A 19,060-nucleotide genomic window follows, 5' to 3' on the forward strand; every position below is an offset into this window, starting at 1 on the left:
TACACACACACACGGCGAAAGGCGCAGGCGGCGAGTGGACCTGCGGGTTCATAGTCAGTGTTTCTCCGAAGAAGAGGAATTATTAAGGAAGAGATCAGATAGAAACAAAAGAGAGAAAAGAAGCGGGGAATATAACGGTGCTGCGACGATGGCTTTCTCAAACGTGTGGAATTACTGCGTCCCGTTGACCATCTTGGCCGTTGCCTGCCTGGTGCGCACTGGTAAGGAATCCAAATTGTTTTTTTTGTGTGTGTTTTTTTGGTGAAAGTGCACTGCTGGATATGTTTGGCTGCAAGTTTGTCAAAGTCCTTTAACGCTCTTGTCGCTCAACGTTACGCGCGGAGTGTGTTTTTCCTGTTTGGTTATAACACGTGCATCTCTCCCAGCTTTTTTACAATCTCCGCTCCGGGTTGTGCCTCTGCCAGTGGTTAATATTCATCTTTGTGTCCCCCTTTTTTGCGCAAAGCTGGACCACATCCATAAGGCTACTTAGAGTGACTCATTGTATTCTTACGGAAGTGGAGCGCTGGACGGACCCCAAAAGCTGCAGCGTGTCAAAACAAAAGTGAATAGTGAAGAGGGGGGTGGGTGACAGTTCTGAGTGGTTTTAATGACAGCACTGCTGATCCTGTGAATTGGGGGGGCTTTGGCATCCCCCCCACATGCGCGCTCATTACAAATGCCCGCAGTGTGGAGCAGAGACGTGGGTCACAACAGACACTCTCTGCTTCTGTTGTACGCAGCGGACATTCAGTGTAAAGGTCTGGGCTTGTTCTTATATATAAAAAAAACAAACATGTCCTCGTGCAATCATCTCCAGCAGCGCCTGTGACTTGACTCGACCCGAGAGACCTGCCTCAATCAGACACACAATCACAACCTACAATCTGTTTAACCCTATCTGCTGTGGCTTTTGTGGTCCGTCCCCGATAGAGCGCCAAACTCGTCCCCCCTAAGGTATCATCGTTTCATATTAGGTGATGTGAAAGTCAGGGATGTCAGCTTTTTACGCCCCATGGTCTCCCGTGCCACATGCGCTCTTGTTTCAAGTTTAAAAGCTATAATGGACGTTGTTATTCCAGAGAAGAGCCTTGGTGCGCAGAGGGAATGACAACTAGGAGAGCGCACAGTGATTCGCTTGTGTTGTGTCGGGGAGGCATTTGATGTGAGGCGTCCCGGGGCAATATGGGGTTAAGTGTCGGGGTCTGCTATTGTCACAGTCAGGTTCTGCTGTGCTGTTATGTTGTGTAAATGCTGCTCTACACCCGTTGCTCCTCTCACTCCAGCCCCCCCAATGCTTCAAGTATTGATCCTGTTTCCCCCCCCTCTCCCTTGTGTGTCTTTGCCTGTGTGTGCGCGCGCGCGTGTATCCAACAACGGTGTCCCAAGGCAGATTTATATGCAAGAGCGCATGCATGTAGGCGCGTTTTGTATGTTAACACGGGAAGTGTCTGTAACTAGACTTGTGCGATGTGGAGGGAACGGAGGGTGGTGGAGAGGAGGAGAATAGAACGCGCGCGCTGCTGTGCTGGCTGGGTTTTTGCATCGAGCTGCAGGCGGCCTCTGCTGGGGGCTGCTCGCTGATCACCGTCATTAATCTAGGGGCTGACAGGGGCCGGGAGAGGTGGGTGCAGGCGGCGGAGGGAAGCTGGAGGTCCTGTGGGGGTATGAAATGTAAGCTCTGTTTCTGCAACTTTGTACAGTGCAGATATCAGTCAATTTGATGTAGCAAAACGGTCTTGTTTTGTTTTCATGTATTTGTGCATTTTGGCCTATATCTTTTAATTAATTAATTTATTCAAATGTAGACATATAGCAATGGCACTGGAGGCACAGATCCATGCTTTCATTGTTCTGACCATCAGAATGTAAACCCCATCATTTGCTGCTATAGGGCAACCTGATCGGAGCAGTATCTGAGAATTCCATCTCCAAATTTGTCAGGACTAACTGGAGACTGTAGCCTTTTGTGCATGTTTTGGGCTGATGCTGCTCTCTCTTCTTCACAGCTAGAAGGTCCAGGGTTCGATTCCTAGTTTCTGTGTGGAGTTTGCATGTTCTCACCATGCATGCGTAGGTTTCCTCCGGGTACTCCTCCGGGTACTCCTCCGGGTACTACATGTAAAAACATGTACAATAGGCCAGGATGAATGTTGTGAGTGAATGTATGGTGGTGGTTAGAAGGACCGTTGGCGCAGACGTGTGCAGTCGCGACAGCGCTTCTGTCATCCTCCCCTGGGCGAAACTGAAGCTACAAACGTAGCTTTCCACCACCGATGGAGTGAATGTACATTTGTCTCATGTAAAGCGCTTTGTCTGTGAAAGGCGCTATTTAAATAAAGATCGTCTGTTTGTTTTGTTTGTTTGTTTGTTTGTTTGTTTGGCTTGTTTGGCTTGTTTGGCTTGTTTTGTTTGTATACTTTATTGTCCCCGTAGGGAAATTTGTCCTCTGCATTTAACCCATCCTTCAATGCCGCTGGGGCAACCCGTAAGGAGCAGTGGTCGACAGCAGTGCCGCACCCGGGGACCCATCTCCATGATGTGGAGCCAGGCTGGTGGTCAGAATCACCTGGCTGGAAGATTCACCTATTGCACATGTTTTTAGTGGTAGGGGAGGAAACCTACGCAGACTTCTTCTTCTTCTTCTTCTTCTTCTTCTTCTTCTTCTTCTTCTTCTTCTTCTTCTTCTTCTTCTTCTTCTTCTTCTTTAGGAAACCCCGAGGAATAACAAAAATCTGTCTATAAAGCACCACAAAGAGGAAAAATTATATTGTCGAAAACTAACTGGCAAATTGTGGACAAGCATGCAACGGATAATTTGATAGCAAACCTAATGGCTTGGGTGACATGCAGGTATGTGTGAAATAGACTTTGCATTCTAGCTCCATCAGACACAGCACAGCAGTCATAGTAAAAAAAAAAGTGTATTTCACTATAGGTCGGTGATACTTGCAAGTATTCCCCTCACAGACAGAAGGAGGACTCCCTTTCATCCTTCAAAGCCATTAACACAGTACTTAAATCTACAACAATGCCGAAGAAAAAATAAATCGATATATATAAGAGGGTTGACATACTGAACCAAGGCCTGAAGTGGCTGGTTTTGGAACACCCTTGAACACAATCGGTGCCTATTTCTGAGAACGGCTTTTCATGGTCCATGTGCAAACAGGCTTAGCTAATCTGGAGGAGAGCAATAGTGAGGAGACAAAAGCCGGGGAGGGGATGGGGGCCGGTGGCTTGTTATCATGCACGGATTGTGTTGGACAAAATTGATTGCGAGGGAACGACGCGCACCATAGATTGAGAGGGCGCTGTGAAGATGGCACGGCTGGAGGACATGGTCTTTGTGCACTACAGGGATCAGGGATGGGCGGATGCAAGGAGAGGGGATGAGGAGGTAGAGGAGTGGTAACAAGATGTGCTCCTTTGAAACGGCAAAATCTACTGTTTTGTTCAGGAATACCAATCGAAAGTCATATAGTCATGCTAATATTACTCTATCAGAGGTGGGTAAAGCAGCCAAATGAAGAGTAAAGAGAAAAAAGTAGGAAGTAGTTACTTAAGTAAAAGTTAAAAAACTGTTGGAGAGTAAATGTCATATGTTTTTTATGTTTTTATGTTTTAACATGAAAAATAGCATACACATTCAGTTCACGCAAAGAATATGAAAAATGAAGTAGAAGTACCCGCCTCTTCTCGCTTTGCAGTTAAACTTTTGATCTTTTACCCATATGTTTAACTGAGGTATACACCGAATTTTGAAATATTGCAAATATAACTACACAGGCATTTTTTCTTGCAAAACAGACATTCAAGGGTCTGACCTGCATGAATATAGAATAAAACCAGTTGAGTGTGGGTGTTATGAGGTGGGTGTGTGTAATGCAATCGACACAACAGTCAACTTCTATAGTGGATGGATGAGACTAACATTTCAACCACACATGTATCCACATCTAAGCTGGTACTGGATATTTTTAATTCCTTCAATAAGATTCTTTCTGTGTTTATTTATGTTATTTTCACAAGGATGACTAAACCTGGAAGACACAATTAGATGTCGATGCGTGAAAGATGCTGATGAGGAGCGAGGCGGGTAGAAGAAGGAAATCATGAGAAGAAAGCCTGAGCTACTTCACAGAGTGTCTGAGGGCCTGGCCTGCGGGACCTGCACATATGTGGGATTATTTCTCTGTGGGTTGGCTTGCTTCGAGCGTGACTTAGCGGGGGTGGGCTGATGCGCCAAAGTTGCACCCTGCATTTACAGTTACTAATGCAGCTCACTCCACCTCTTTCTCCTAATCGCAGCCACCCACCATTCCCTCTCCCGTTCCTCGTCCTTCTCTTATCCTTTCCTATACGCCACAAGGACCTCCATTATCACCGCAGGGCTTTAAATCACCTGCATTTGTTTATTCCAACTCTTGTGCGATGGGACCATCCGTCGTGGAGCTTGTTCGCCCGCCACGTTGTTTTGGACCTTGGCCGATGCTGCGTCGCGCTGAAAAACGGCAGCAGTTGTGGACGCGCACCTGTGGGAGGACATTTGAATACCAATTATAAGCCTGTTGTATATGTGTACGCGAACGAGTGTACAAAACACACACAAACACTTGCATAATTCTGTGTCGCTCTGAATCACAGGAGGAAAGTCTGGCGTGTGAACGTAAATATCAAGGGAGATGCTGCTCTTGCAAAATATGAAAATATAGATGGTCAAAGATGCATATGTTCGTGTTCCTCCCACATCCTGTTAAATATTTTGGAGGCTGCCAAGTTCGTCTTCCCGACAGCAAGTTACAAGTCAAGTTCAGATTGTGATGCACGCCGTTGCCAGTTTGCATCATGGCAGAGTTTTAGCTGAACAGACTTACGCTTCTTCAGCATTTTCCTTTGTTCTCACGGCACGAGTCTTCGCCACCAGCCAAGCTTTTCTTTGATCCAAGGCCTTGGAGAATTTTCTCCTTCCATTGAAAAGAAACTTGTCAGAGAGTGATTAACTAGAGCAAAAACTTCTCCTTACCTATACTTTTCACCTTCTGGGGCCAGTTAAAAGTACAAAGTAGATTTTTATCTTGATCATTGTTTAGATAAGTCTCAGAGTTGGCATCTTTTTTGCCCAGCTCCTGTTTTTGCAGTTCGGATCATTATCACTATAGGACTATACATGTGTAAATAAACTGTCCGAGTTACCAGAATATGGAAAGGATTAAGTCATTGCCCTATACATTCAATTCAAACTACGTCTAAGAACAATACTGCCTGCAAAGTTTTGGTTCTCTGAGTTTGTAAGAAGCACTGAGATTTCAATGTTACAGACCATTTAACAGTTAAGCAACCATGATTGATGATCATTTAACTAGCATCATTACTAACATCTCCTTTGCTGTATATGTAGTAAGTTCAAACAACCATTTTCAGCCTCCTTCCACTGTGTCCCGCTATCTCGACCAACCAGCTGCCGGTACATACACAAGCCAGTGTGTTTCTTCTCTGGCCCAGTCATATCTATACGAGTTACACACCTTATAGACTGGGTTTTATTCTCCTGTGGGCTTTTAGTGCTCTATTATTCAGCAGCTGAACTTTTCCTGGACCCCGCTGTTTAATGCAGGTGATGTATTTTACAGTAATTATGCGCTAATCTGCCCCATGGTCTTCAATGCGATCCGTAGCTCTCCCTTTTCTTCTGAATAGCTTTAGTCCATGATTACATCTCAATAAGGCCCCTCAGCATCACGGACATTGTCCAGGGAGAGTTTCATTAAGGCCGTACCTTTCAGCATCATGGGCATGAATGGAGTTTGTTCAAAAACAACATAGGTCTGCGCATTTGAATTCTTGATATTGTAGGACTATAAAGGTGTAGATTCCTTTACAAAACCAGAGAAAGCACATCCGGATCATTGGCTAGGTTCAGGATTTAGCTGGAGCGTTAGCCTATTGCGCTTTGAGTTGCATTATGTCTGTAAAATTCGCAGCATGTCCTTGTTTGGCGAGTGTCATAAAAAGGTTAATGTCCAAACAAGTTCTTCCGGGCACAGTGATTAAGTAGAGGCTACGCTAAGAAAAATTGCTGCTTTAAATCTTGCGTCTCATTTGACCATTTGTTTAATTGTCCATTAGTGAAACTTCTGTCAGTCCAATCAGGCCAGCGCTAATGTCGAAACATTCTTTATGGCAGCCACCTCATCTCCTTCCCATTACTATTCCCCTGACAGTGCAGCTTGTGATTATCATAATGGTGATCTATGTCGTCCTTATGTGTCGCTCTCCCAAAGAACAACTGGCGCTTTACCAACTTTTCCTCTTAAAGTTTTTTTTTCTTTTTTTTATGCTGAGCAGGATGCCAAGGACTTGTCTTCCATTAGCTGGTGCAAAAGGCCCGCCAATCAATCCAGTTCACTCAACTCCACCCGACAGGACTGGCATGGTGTGGAAATTGAGCTTTTTTGCATCATGACCTTATGACCACAGAGCTGGCAGATATTTAAGACCATGGACTCACTGTACATCCTGTTACATCTTGATGTGATGGGAAGTCAGAAAAGTACTCGTACGGGTCAGTGTGGGTCAGTTCCTAGGTAGTATTTCTAAAAGTATGCTGTGTCTGTATCTTTTGTAACTTCAGGTTCCAGGCAGAGAGCACATAAATTTGCATAGTTTCGAGACATTTTATTATCACTTTTCAATATAGTATGCATTATAAAAACAATAAATACACATTTCAGTTGTCAATATACAGCAAGATTTTGAAGGTCAGTGACACTAGTTGCTTTGAAATAAACTGGAATAAATCTTGTTTCAGCTTATAAATACGCTCTTGCGCATTGCTCACTTAAATTAATGGCAAATATGACCTATTTGTTTATTGTGTAAGTAGATAATAATGATGAAATCTTGAGCTGTCGATGCTATTCTTCTTGAAGTGCAAAATAAAAATAAACTTCACGAGTTATCCTAACCAAACTGCAGTGAACTCATCTGACCCCTACTGCTCTGTGCTTTTTGACAGCGACCATACATTCTATTCACAGAGCTGATGGTGCTTAAGTCAGAGCTTCAATTGCAGCGTGGACAGGTAGACTGACACAGAAAGGGCTTCCCGAGTGAGAAAACAAATCAAAACACAAAAGCCATGGGGTGAACATTCCTCGCTATTTGTGCCAGCGTCTCCATGACCGAAAAAGTAAACGATTGTGCCTCCCGCTCGGCCCAGGGCTTGTTTAACACCCTCCCTCGCCGCTCTGACACCTGCTTTAGCAGCTCCCGCAGGGTCCAGCGCTAACGTGGCCAGACAGCGGCCTCTGCTAACGCCGGTTACCAAGGTGATTATCCGCGCCCTGGCACCAGAATGAAGCCCCTCGCTGGCGAGTAATGGACGAGAAAGGCAGACGGATCGAGCTGAAGAGGGCAAGAGGCTAAAATAGAAGCCTCTGTACTCACACATGAAGAAGAAGGACATATATTCTATCTCGAAATACTTAATGTAGAGACAGAGGGGAGGCAGGTGCTCGGCACAGGGGCAAAAGTGACTTGAGTGGACCAGAGAAGTTGCCAAAAGTTTCTGTTTGTTTGCACGTGCTCTGAACAGGAAGCTTACTTATCGACTTTACAACATTGCATTTGTGTACCTACTTGTGTGAAGAGTCCGCTCTGCTTGTATGACACTCCATCCAGAAAAGACTTGACTTAGCAGAGACGGGATCGAGTGAACATCGGTGACCCAGTGGTAATGAGCTGATCGTTGGGGGGGAGCAGAGGGATCAAAGAGGACTTAAACCCCGGCAAGGCGCTCAATGGTGTGATACCGAGGCTGCCAACGAGACACTGTTTCTCCTTTGCCCTTGGGAGGTCGGTGTGTCCAGCGGAGGCGAGCTGATGAAGAGTGACCAGGCTTAACCGGGGCACCGCTGGACTGATAGGGTCACGGGGAAGAGCCAAGGAGAGCGGGGCAGCGGGGAGAGCGATGCCTGGCTGCACAGTCTATAAAAGAGCAGAGGCGAAGGGGAGAGGAGGCGCCTTGGGTAGCGTCACACATCAGTGGAGCAGTGCGCTGGAAAACTAGGGGGAAAGTCAGTCAGAGAGGAGTCCAGCAAACCACCGAATGATTGTGGGATTTGAGCTTTGTAAATAGAAGTAGGGGAAGAGACAAGAGAGTTATGGAGACAGTGCCTCCCGCTGCGCCCAGTGACGGATTTAGGAGAGTGGAAAAGAGGATGAGGGAAGGAAGTTTGAGATTAAGGAGGTGGGTCTGGAGTTAAAAGTACAGGGTGAGGGCACGGAGGAGAGACAGGGAGATTGATGGCCATAGAGTGTGATAAAGACGGCAAAAGGAGGGCGAGCGCGGTGTAGGCGACCACACTGTACAGGAGGGGTGTTGTGATGGATGGGGTCGTGCTGCTAAGGTGTAACCTCGCTCCCCAAAGCAAGAGCAACAAGTACAGCTCACTCTGTTAAGATAGTGAAGAAACAAGGATCCCTGTCCTCTTGTTAACTTGGAGACAATAAAAATACACACATCTTTGAAGAAACTGACAGTAACTGGTAGAGGTGCAGTATTGGTGCAGTGGACCACTATTCATTCAAGCTTTTCGGTTGCCAATTCACTGTCAACGTGCCTTCGACTTCCACAAATCATAAACACTGCCTTATTGATATGGGTTAATGTAGTGTCTTGCCCAATGACTCAACAGCAGTATTATAGAGCAGAATTCAAGCCATCAATGTTCCAGGTCTTCCACATCAGTCATTTCATTGTGATGTTGTATGGCTCTTTCTGAAGCAGACTGATTCGAAGCACTGCGCCGGAGTCTCTTTCACTGCAGCTGGTCATGTGACTAAAGCCTTGCTGTTTCAAAAAGTGCTTCACTCTGCGAGTCATGTATCTCTGTCAAAGCGGCTCATTGGTTCACGAGTCTCATTGGCTCTGAGTGTTTGCCTTGACAGCCTTGAGCGGCGAGGCGCTAAACCACGGATTTCTGCGCCTGGCCGTGGGAAACCTATGCGTTGCAATTTACTGCACACATATGGCTAAATTAGCTCTAACTGAATGAGATCTCCATGAAAGCAGTAGAGCGGCAGCTGACTGAGACGACCACATTACAAAGAAAATTCTTATTTATAGGCCTATCATTGGTCTGATCAATCAAAGACCATTTTATCTTATTTTTGGTGCAGATGATCAAACCGTTTAAAACATCAATTTGATTGTCTTGGTGTTTCAGTCACATTTATGAGAAGTCACAATATTCAAATTTGTCCAGAAGAGGTCAGTGCTCAAACAGAATGAAGCAGCTTTGAGTCTACGCCTCTCTAAGGGTCTGTCTCACCGACCTGGAGACTACTTGGAGACTAGATTGAGACGTCCCCTGGAGATAAGGCGAGTCTCCAGGTAGTCTCGATGAAATTGAACATTGATTTTATCGGAGACCACAAGGAGACTTGAAAAAACCTCCATGTGGTCTAACCATGGTCTACGAGAGGTCTCAAGCAGCTGTTTTGTGAATATCATTTGTTGTCCTCAAAGAGTCTTTTTGAGATCTCCTTGGTATCCGACAGGTCTTGGAGACATTGCAGAGACACCACAGAAATATTGTGACAAATAGTGTTCGCAACATTGCCACAGCTGAGACCACATAGACCTCTCGCCGACCTCTCTGAGACCATGTGGCGACTCTGCTGATATCGCACCTGTTCGTTTTTACCGGGACTACCTGGAGACTTGACTTATTGCCAGCGGACGTTTTGTGGAGATAGGCCTTTTGAATGTGTGCAATCAGTCCGAGTTGCGGAGAAGTTACAGAGACTGTCAGTCATGGCAGTCTCGGCAACGTTTTTGCTGCTCTCTTTGGTGAGACAGGCCCTTTAGCAAGACTCTTGCAAGGAAAGCATTGAAGTGTCACAAGGCTTCACTCGCTCATCACTACAATCAATCAATCAATCAATCAATCAATCAATCAATCAATCAATCAATCAATCAATCAATCAATCAATCAATCAATCAATCAATCAATCAATCAATCAATCAATCTGCGGAATTTGTAAAAGCTGTGAACCAGAGATCCTCTTTTTGGGACCAGAGAGACTCCCTCATAATACAGTATTTCAGGAAATTGCGATTAAACTAATCATATAAATGCAATCACATGGGGAGGAAGTTGTTTAGATTTGTTCTGAGCATGTTTGAGTAATCTTTGACTCTTCTGCGGTGACTTTTCAAAGTGCCATTGTGACTGCTCATATATAGCTCCCACTGAGCTCCCCCTGCGGTCCTACTTGACAACGTATCCCTCCTCCGAAGAGTAGCAAAAGGCAAAAAACATAACAAAAACTTCAACTCTACAAAACAGCACATTCTGATTCAAACAGCAATGTCCAACAGCTGCAGTGAGAGGTTATTTTTGGTGGGAAGCAAAGAGAAAAGGGGTTGCAATCTGCGACATTTGCTGAGGATGTGTTTGAATACCCTTGCTTTAACTATACTGCGTTACAAATCATTATGCAAATTGTATTTCAGTGTCTTAAAGGTAAAAAAAAAAAGGTTTTCAATGAAACGCATGGATGGTATTGTGTCTCAGGGCTCTTTGAATCACTGACATCAATCTCAGACACCTGGGTTGATTAGTTGTCAGGGAAAAACTGATAAAGGACATTCACCATTATTATTAAGCAGACCACCTTTTTCAAGCAATAGAAAGAAAAAGGGTCTTTCTGCTGATGAAAAGCGTGAAATAGTTGAATGCCTTGGACTAGGTATGAAAACCTTCGATATTTCATGAAAGATTAAGCATAATCATCATACTGTTAGGAGATTTGTGGCTGATTCAGACACACACGGGTTTGTGTAGATAAAAGCACAATGAGGACGGTTTCTGCCAGACAAACACATCAGATTAAGAGAACAGATGCTACAAAGCAGCAAACAGGTATTTGAAGCTGCTGGTGCCTCTGGAGTCTCCAGCCCTCCAGAGGCTGCAGTTGTGCATAAACCATCTATTCTCCACATAACTATTAATTGAATGGTCATGAGCAGAAACAGTGCATTTTGAGTTGTTTACAATATTTCTATATATTTTTGAAATGCTGTTATCATTGGGAGGTTTTTTTCAATCGCATTCAAATGATCCTCCAACAGTTAAAGACTTGAACATATGCTGACTGCGTTGACAGTTAAGATCTGAGAAATTATTTCCATAATGATTCGGAGTGCAGTGTGCAACAATGATGTGTGCTCCAGCTGAACTTCCCTTGTTAACAAAGTGTTGGTTTTCCTGCTTTTACCTCAACCTTTAAACTGTCTTTGAGATGGAGAATGTAGCTCCCACTCAAGAACACGAATATTCGTTCCTCTGCCATCTCGTATGCCTCTCTCACTCTCATCTCAGTTAATAACTTGCTTTGATTAGATTGTCGGATGCAGAAAAATTGCCAGTCAAAGCAGCATGTGCTGTCTCGCGGGAAATCAGATGGAGGTTTTCAGAAGGCGGACAACAATCTGAGAGGTCTCCAAAGAGTCTCCATCTGCGAGAAGTCTGAAAATGCATCTCTTCTAAGTGGCTGTGCCTGACATTTATAAAAAACCTCTGTGTGCAATAATTCTGCTCTTAAGTAAGTGTTTATCGTGTTACATTTTATATTTAACACGTTTCATATTACCATAGAGCCGCACATTCTGTTTGCTGTACCTTTTTTATGCAAGTGCTATCAGTCAAGAAATAACAGCAGCTGCCAACGTATCAGATAGAAGCTCTCTATTGGATGGGCGCCAATCGATGGTTTAGACAACTTTCAAAAAGGGGGGGGGGGGGGAATCCAGGATAGCTTTATCTATATTTGGACACCTGTAAACTGCCTGAGCCGCTTATCGATGTTCTACGACCCGTAAGACAAGAGCGCTGAGGAGTATTAACGCTGGAGTCTGCTTCATTTATAAAGTGTAAACAACGATTAATTAGCGGCAATTCATTAGGCGCACTCACGAAAACAATCTTTTAAGGAGTTGGACGCTCTCAAAGACGCTCGAGTGCAAGTAGGTAGGAAGGAGGGAGAGATGACTTATGAAAAAGTAAAGGAGAAAAGTCGGAGAGAAAAAGCCCGCGGACATGTTTAATGCGCTGGGGCAAGATTTACCGCAATGATTTGCTGGACTCTTTGGAGATTCATAAGGTCATCAATTCATGCTCTTCCTGTTCAGCGGAGCAAAACAAAAAAAAGTCAAACAGTGTAGAGAGTTTGCAAAGAGGAGGCGGAGGCCAGGCCAAATCAAACTGTTAAACTGTAAGTGAGCAATAAAAACAACAAGCACTCATGACCTTGACCTCGAAAATCGAACCCACAAGTAAGAGGTATCTCAACACCGCTCTTTATCTAATTGTAATCTAAGTCAACAAGTGCTTATTATTAATATAATTTAAAGACGGGGCAAAATCTTCGCTGAAACTGGTAAGTCGACTGTTAGAGGAGGTCAGTGGTTTGACTGACCCTCTGCAATTTGCAAGAAGAACAGAGGCGTTGATGATGCTGTTTTGACCCACAGTGTTCAGATGCTCTTGGCTTAACCTGGAAACTCAGTCCAGCTGGTCTTTGTGGACTTCTCCAGTGCCTTTAATGCTGTGCAGCCACATCTTATGGGCCAGAAGCTGCACATGTTGAAAGTAAATCCACATTTTAAGGGACTTGATGGAATTTAAAAAATTTAAAATTATTGTTTTTTCCACCTATTCACCACAACTGCCACTAAAAACCTGCACCGTCACTCAAAAAGTTGGTATTTCGGGCCCTTTAATTCTGCGGTTTCTCTCCTTCTTGACAGTGAGAGAGGCAGGTAGGTGCAGTGGTCCCTGTAGTTCACATAAGACCATCTCAACAGGAAGTCCTCAGGGTTCACTGGTTTTTCCTGTCCTATCCACTTTATACAAATGAGTAAAAAAAAGTGACAACCCGGACATACAATAGCTCAAATATCCAGATGAGACAGGAATTATTGATTGGTGCAAATTAAACTACATGGATTTGAACCTCTCGAAGACCCAAGGTTGGCATCCACATTGATCTTTCCGGCACTGCATTTAGATCAGCATGGCTGTGTAAAGTGAGCATAAGCCATCTGAATAAGATCATTAAGGATGAGTGAGAAGATCATCGGAAAGCCATAAATTCCACTGGGAACAACATTCCAAAGTTTGGCATTAGAAAAAGGCTTATTTCATCTGGCTTTACTCATAACCTCTATGACCAGTGCCAGCTGCTCCCGTCTGGCAAGAGGTTTTCTTCCCTGGTTCTAAAAATCAAACGGACCATGTCCTCTTTTATGTGCCGCATCATGGGCGCCCTTTGTGACATGACTAACAAAGCATTTAACTCATTTAAATACTGAAATATTGATCCTATTGCCTGTTTTTAACTTGTATCGTTCTTAGAATTTGAATTGATTTGACTAGAGTTCTCTGCTGATATTGTTACTGTTTGACCTTGAGTGTCTGTGTGCAATTCCCACAAGTCTCCAGTTTCTCCCCGGTATCTCAGGGGTATTTAACTTCATGACTGCGGATCCTCCTTTAGGCGGCTCAGACCCAACATCCACCGGCCTCCCATGTGCAGCTATAACACAAACTCCCTCACGCCCTCTATCAGTGTGTCCATCTGCTGGAGAATAATGTTATCACTGGCTGCAGCAGGAGCCTGTCTCTCTTCTCTGGTGCTGAAGTGTAGGAGAGAACAGCTGTGCACAGAGTCACACTGAACATGTCTCAAACAGGCCCTGGGGAATGGGCACCATTGTGGTTCAATAAAGTATGCCACCGACTATAGGCTGTACTGGGGAATTGTGCAGCTTTGAAAAGGCCTCTGGAGAGTCAAAATATTTTTTTTTAGATATTGTTGGACAGCTTGGAAAGTCGAGGTGGGTGTGTCATGTACAAGATCCATATAGGAATCCAGTGCAACATTGGAAGATCAAGAATAATAACTAAAGAAACAAAAAGAAAGGACTTGTGTACAGTGGAATCCTCAATTCCACTGTAATCCTCAATCTCAAACACTGTAATCCAAATAGGTATTTCTGCACTCAACTCTGATCAAACATATTGATTGACTATCCATATAATTTCAAAAGAATCACGTATATTTGTTTGATTTTTGCAATATACTGTATAGTTACAGAGACCTATCATGTCACCACAGGGTCTTATATGAAACTTGTTATTAGTTTTGCAGCTAATATTTAAAAGCTTCACATGTCTATTGATGTTATTATCATTGTTGCAATATCTGCCAAAAAGTAAAAAAAAAAGAAGAAGAGAGAAGTAGTAGAAGTAGTTTGGCTCAGAGTTATTTCTGAAATGTTGTCCGCAATAGTGACCATCCAATCTGAAAGCCTCACAGTGCACACAGTACGGCCCTGTCGCTGGCCTGCCACTACACAGTGTAACATGCTTTATTGCAGAAGAAACTAATAAAAGAAAGCTGTGGGGAATGTGCTCTCATTCTTGATTATTTCTTCACTTCCCAAGGGCCAAGATGGCTGCCATCTGTCTTCCTCATAATCACAGCAATTCCGCCCATGCTTTCGGTCAGCGAGATAGTTTTGCTGTCAAGGGCTGTCTGTTATTGACAACAACTTCAGTTTGTAGATTAACCAGTTAATACTTATTAGCTTGTACACTCGGTTTACAACAAGAAGGTCCTGGTTTAATTCCCTGACCCTGTAGAGTTTGAACGTTCTCCTGGTGTCTGGATTCCTTTGTTCCAACCTATACCCTGTCAATCAGGCACTTGCTGACTAACATCCTGAATAACTGGAGGTCCCCGGGCATGGATCTGTGTCGTGGTTTGTTTGTTTTTGACCCATAAAACCAATGACAGTGCAGGCACAATAAAGCCTATATAAGTGCAGTTATTACCACACTAGTCCAAAATGTGGTAATTTGCCGTAGAATCTTTATGTAAAAGGCTGTTCCCTGATATTTTTACGGGCTTTGGACAGGCACTAAAGCAGTAGCTTATATAGCTCACATGATCTGTCCCCTTGCACAAATGAAATGTACAATGTAATTTCATTCTCCCAAGTCCATTGCTGTCATTTCACATACACATAACGACTGTGTGTAAAATGACCTGGCTTTATGTTTCAATCAATAATTCACAAGCGAGTGGAGGTAATTTTACGTATGTGGTTCAAGGAAAAATCCAATTTGATAAGTGCAAGAGAAGTAATAATTAAAATAATAGCATTCGTGCCATTACGTTTCCATGTATTTGCTTATCGTGCTCTGAAGCCATCAAGTGTAATTTCAGGAAAGTCCGTTTTGTCGGTGGCCGGGCCTGCATTAGCAATTATAGTGGACGCTTATTTACCAAAGTGATGGAATGGACCGGTGCTGCGGGGGCAATGCGATTTACGAGCTTATGGGGAAAATTAAAAACAAACATAAAGCATTGGTAATTAAAGAGCAGGTTGATCCCAAATGATGACTGATGTGAAGTCCTCTGGCTGGGTTTCAGAAACTGGGCACAAATCAGCCGAGCCGGAGACGGTCAAGTTTAGCTTTTGCTGACAGTTCTGAAACTTGGTGGTGCACTTGGTCAGAACTATACGTTTTTTGCGGTTAACAACAGGACTTATAGCTCTTTTATGAGAGCCAAATCTTTTTTTTAATGAAACATTGGATATTTTGAAATGGGGCACTTATAACTAGGAGAGTGTGGAACAATAGAACAATTTTAATTAATAGAAAATCTATATTCATACAAAACTGGTTCGAGAAAAAGATTATTTTTATAATAGACTTAGTGGATAAAAATGGTAATTTTCAAAATTTCTCTGACTTTGTGGACAAATATAACCTAATCTGCGAAAGGACATTTTTTGATAAAATTTGTGGATCAATTCCACAGTCCTTGATTCAGTTAATTCAAAACACACTTTTGTATTCTCAGGTAACCATTGCACTGCCAAAATTGAAGATAAATGACTACAATTTTATTGATTTCAAATGTAATAATAAGTTCATCAACAAGTGTCTTAGGCAAATAATTTATCACGACTATAATGGAACTTCTTTCAGGAAATTGGACTGTTCAGTCTATCATGAAGCCAAACTCAAGGCACACACTGCCTTTATTAAATGGCCAGTTTCTCCTAAAGTGAAGGAGATTAATTTTAAATTAATAAATAATGCATACCCTGTGAACCAATTTCTTGAAAGAAGATTTAAATTTGATGTTGACCCATGTACTTTCTGCAACCAAGATGTTGAAACTACTTGTCATTTATTTTTTTGAATGTCACTATTCAAATGTTTTCTGGAATGATGTCCGGAGTTGGATTAATTTATAGCTACTTAGTATAAGACTGGAAAACTGCACGGACAATCAGCGACCAACTTTCAAAACTGCTTTTATTTTAAAAGAATTTTATTGTAAATATTTTACTTTGCTGAATGCTCTCTTTGTGTTTTGAGAGCCTTGTTTACCCCCTAGCCTTTGTTCAAGTCTCAGCGAGAGTTTGTATTCTTTCAGTTAATAAAAAAATAAAATAAAAATACAATAAAAAACGTATAACTAGGAGAGAAAACCAGAAACCGCAGAATTAAAGGGCCCGAAATACCAACTTTTTGAGTGACGGTGCAGGTTTTTAGTGGCAGTTGTGGTGAATAGGTGGAAAAAACAATAATTTTAAGATTTTTAAATTCCATCTAGTCCCTTAAAATGTGGATATACATTCAACATGTGCAGCTTCTGGCCCATAAGATGTGGCTGCACAGCATTAAAGGCACTGGAGAAGTCCACAAAGACCAGAACAGATATGAGGGTTCCTTTACTCTAGCATTCACCTGAGGTTCCTGAGTTTCTATTCTCCACAACAACAACAACAGCAGCAGCAGCAGAGTGATTCATGCCTGGGGAACAACAACCGATAAGAGCCGCCAAAGTATGCAAAGTAGTACATGCCCATTGTCAATCTGAATGAAAGGATCATATAAGAGTTATAACTCATTCACTGAGAGGAACACTTTCTGACAGGACTAGACCACTCGGCACAAAAACCCCAAACAAGACTCGAACTGCGGTCTCCTGTGTACCAACGATCTCTCTATATTGAGTAGCGCCGCCTGAGACTGCATGCACCAATTTACATTAATAAGGATGCAGTGCACACCGGAGATTGCAAAGACCTTTAGAGTTTCACAAAGTTATTTACTGCGCCGTGCGGAGCCCAGACGCTGCCGTGTGCTTTTTTAAATGCCATGTTTCTTCCGAGGTAGCTCGTAAAAAGCTTTCCCCTGGATGCTGCCGCGGGTGAGGGCTATAGGACACACCTGCTGGTTGTTGCCACTGTGCACATTGCAACAGTCGAGCGGTGGCATGTAACCTGAATGGTCTACTTGTCTGACTTTTACCTCTTAATGCCAGGTACAATGCACTGCTGTGTCCTCTCTCAGTGAATTCACCCCCAGTGTCAAACCAGTTCACAGCGGATTTGTTTATTTTTAGATCAGAGTAAGACGGGATAAAGTTTTTTTTTAAGTCAAAATGTAAATGAATGTCTGCAAAGTTTGGCTTGACTTGACCAGAATGCACTTAATTTGAATTCATTTGAATCAATCTCCTCTCCTAATTACGCTGACATTTAGTTTGAAGGAAGTTGTGGCGTGCGAGCATATATTGACTAATTTATGTTTGTGTGAGACTTTTGGACGTGAAGCAAACACATTAGCTGAAAACTAGCACACAATGGCTTCGGGCTTTGGTCACTTTCTGTTGCAGTTGTTCAGCTGAAAGATCAATGACAGTGAGATCAGACAGAATATGGCCCTATCAAAGTCAGTCTAGAAACCCGAACAGTGCGGCTATGTCACAAAAAAAAGACTTCACAATTAACACATGTTGGGCGTGAAAAACATGAGCACGGAGCAAACAGTGTTGACTATTTTCTAGCTGCAGAGGCTCGACTGCTGCCCAGGTGCTTCACACATAGGGGGTCGTTTACAACTAATAATAAAATAATAATAATGGCTTAAGGCCTCATTATACTTCCTGCATGTCAATTCTGTATAATCCAACCTTGTATTGTGTTTTACAAGCCTATGTTACCAAGTTTCTCAAAGCGCTACACTTTAGTCATTATTGCCATACTCAGGGGTGGTATAAGATACTATTGTAGCCACAGCTGCCCCTTGGAATAGACTGACAAGTGCGGCAATGAGTGAGGCAACCAGTCTGAGCCATCAGCACCTCTGACCACTCACTCACACACTGCATTCATGCTGGCCTATTGTACATGTTTTTACTGGTAGGGCAAACCAGAGTACCGAGAGGAAACCTTCACAGACACAGGGAGAACATGCAAACTCCACTCTGAAAGGCCCCGTACAGGTGGGAATCAAACCTGGGACCTTAGCTGTGGAGCACCGTCGCTAACTGCTGTGCCACCGTGCTGACATTTGCTTAAAGCAGTACTAAGTAACTCTTCCCCCTAGAGGCCATAAGCGCAACTGCAGGTGTGGTAGCAAGTTACGATTTTTTAACTTATTAATTGTCTTGGAGAGTAAATACGACGCTGACAGGAAAGGCGATGGGAGAGAGGGTTACTGTGCATCAAATTATACAATGGAAATATTTTTTTTCACTCAAACTTGGCTGTAAATACTGTTAGCTTTGCCCGTTAGCATGTTAGCTTCTTCTTCGTGATTCCATTAGTGTGTATTGCTTTCTCCGGACCGGTGGCAGTCAAGTTGCAAACATGGTTTTCTGTCCAGACACCAGAGGGAGATGAAAGACCCTCCAATCATCCCATAAACACTTGTATTACCCCCACAGGGACTACGGAAAGGATTTATCAAGGTAAACACGTTACTTAGTACTGCTTTAAGTGCTAAACAAGCACGTGCAAAGGCGCATGGACATTTGCACATTTTTATCCCTATTATTATATTTACATATCAGATTTGGGGTCGTGATTCTGTAATGCATGCTATTTTCCAGCTTTCGCTCACTATTTAGCACCCGTTTTGATAAATGACCCCCACACAGGATGGTAACAGACAACTCAATG

The 19,060-nt window shown here is 43.2% G+C and overlaps 1 protein-coding gene across 1 annotated transcript in view; it reads left to right on the forward strand.

Moving 5' to 3' along the window:
* Nucleotides 1–19,060, forward strand: part of LOC306967047 (cell adhesion molecule 4-like) — a 246,565-nt gene continuing 227,505 nt past the window's right edge. Inside the window, exon 1 of the mRNA XM_079561948.1 lies at nt 1–221. Coding sequence (XP_079418074.1) covers nt 149–221 — 73 coding nt within the window. The 5' untranslated portion in view covers nt 1–148. The remainder of the gene's footprint in view (nt 222–19,060) is intronic.

This window comes from Gobius niger (assembly GCF_951799975.1).
Source record: "Gobius niger genome assembly, chromosome: 8".
NCBI lineage: Eukaryota > Metazoa > Chordata > Actinopteri > Gobiiformes > Gobiidae > Gobius > Gobius niger.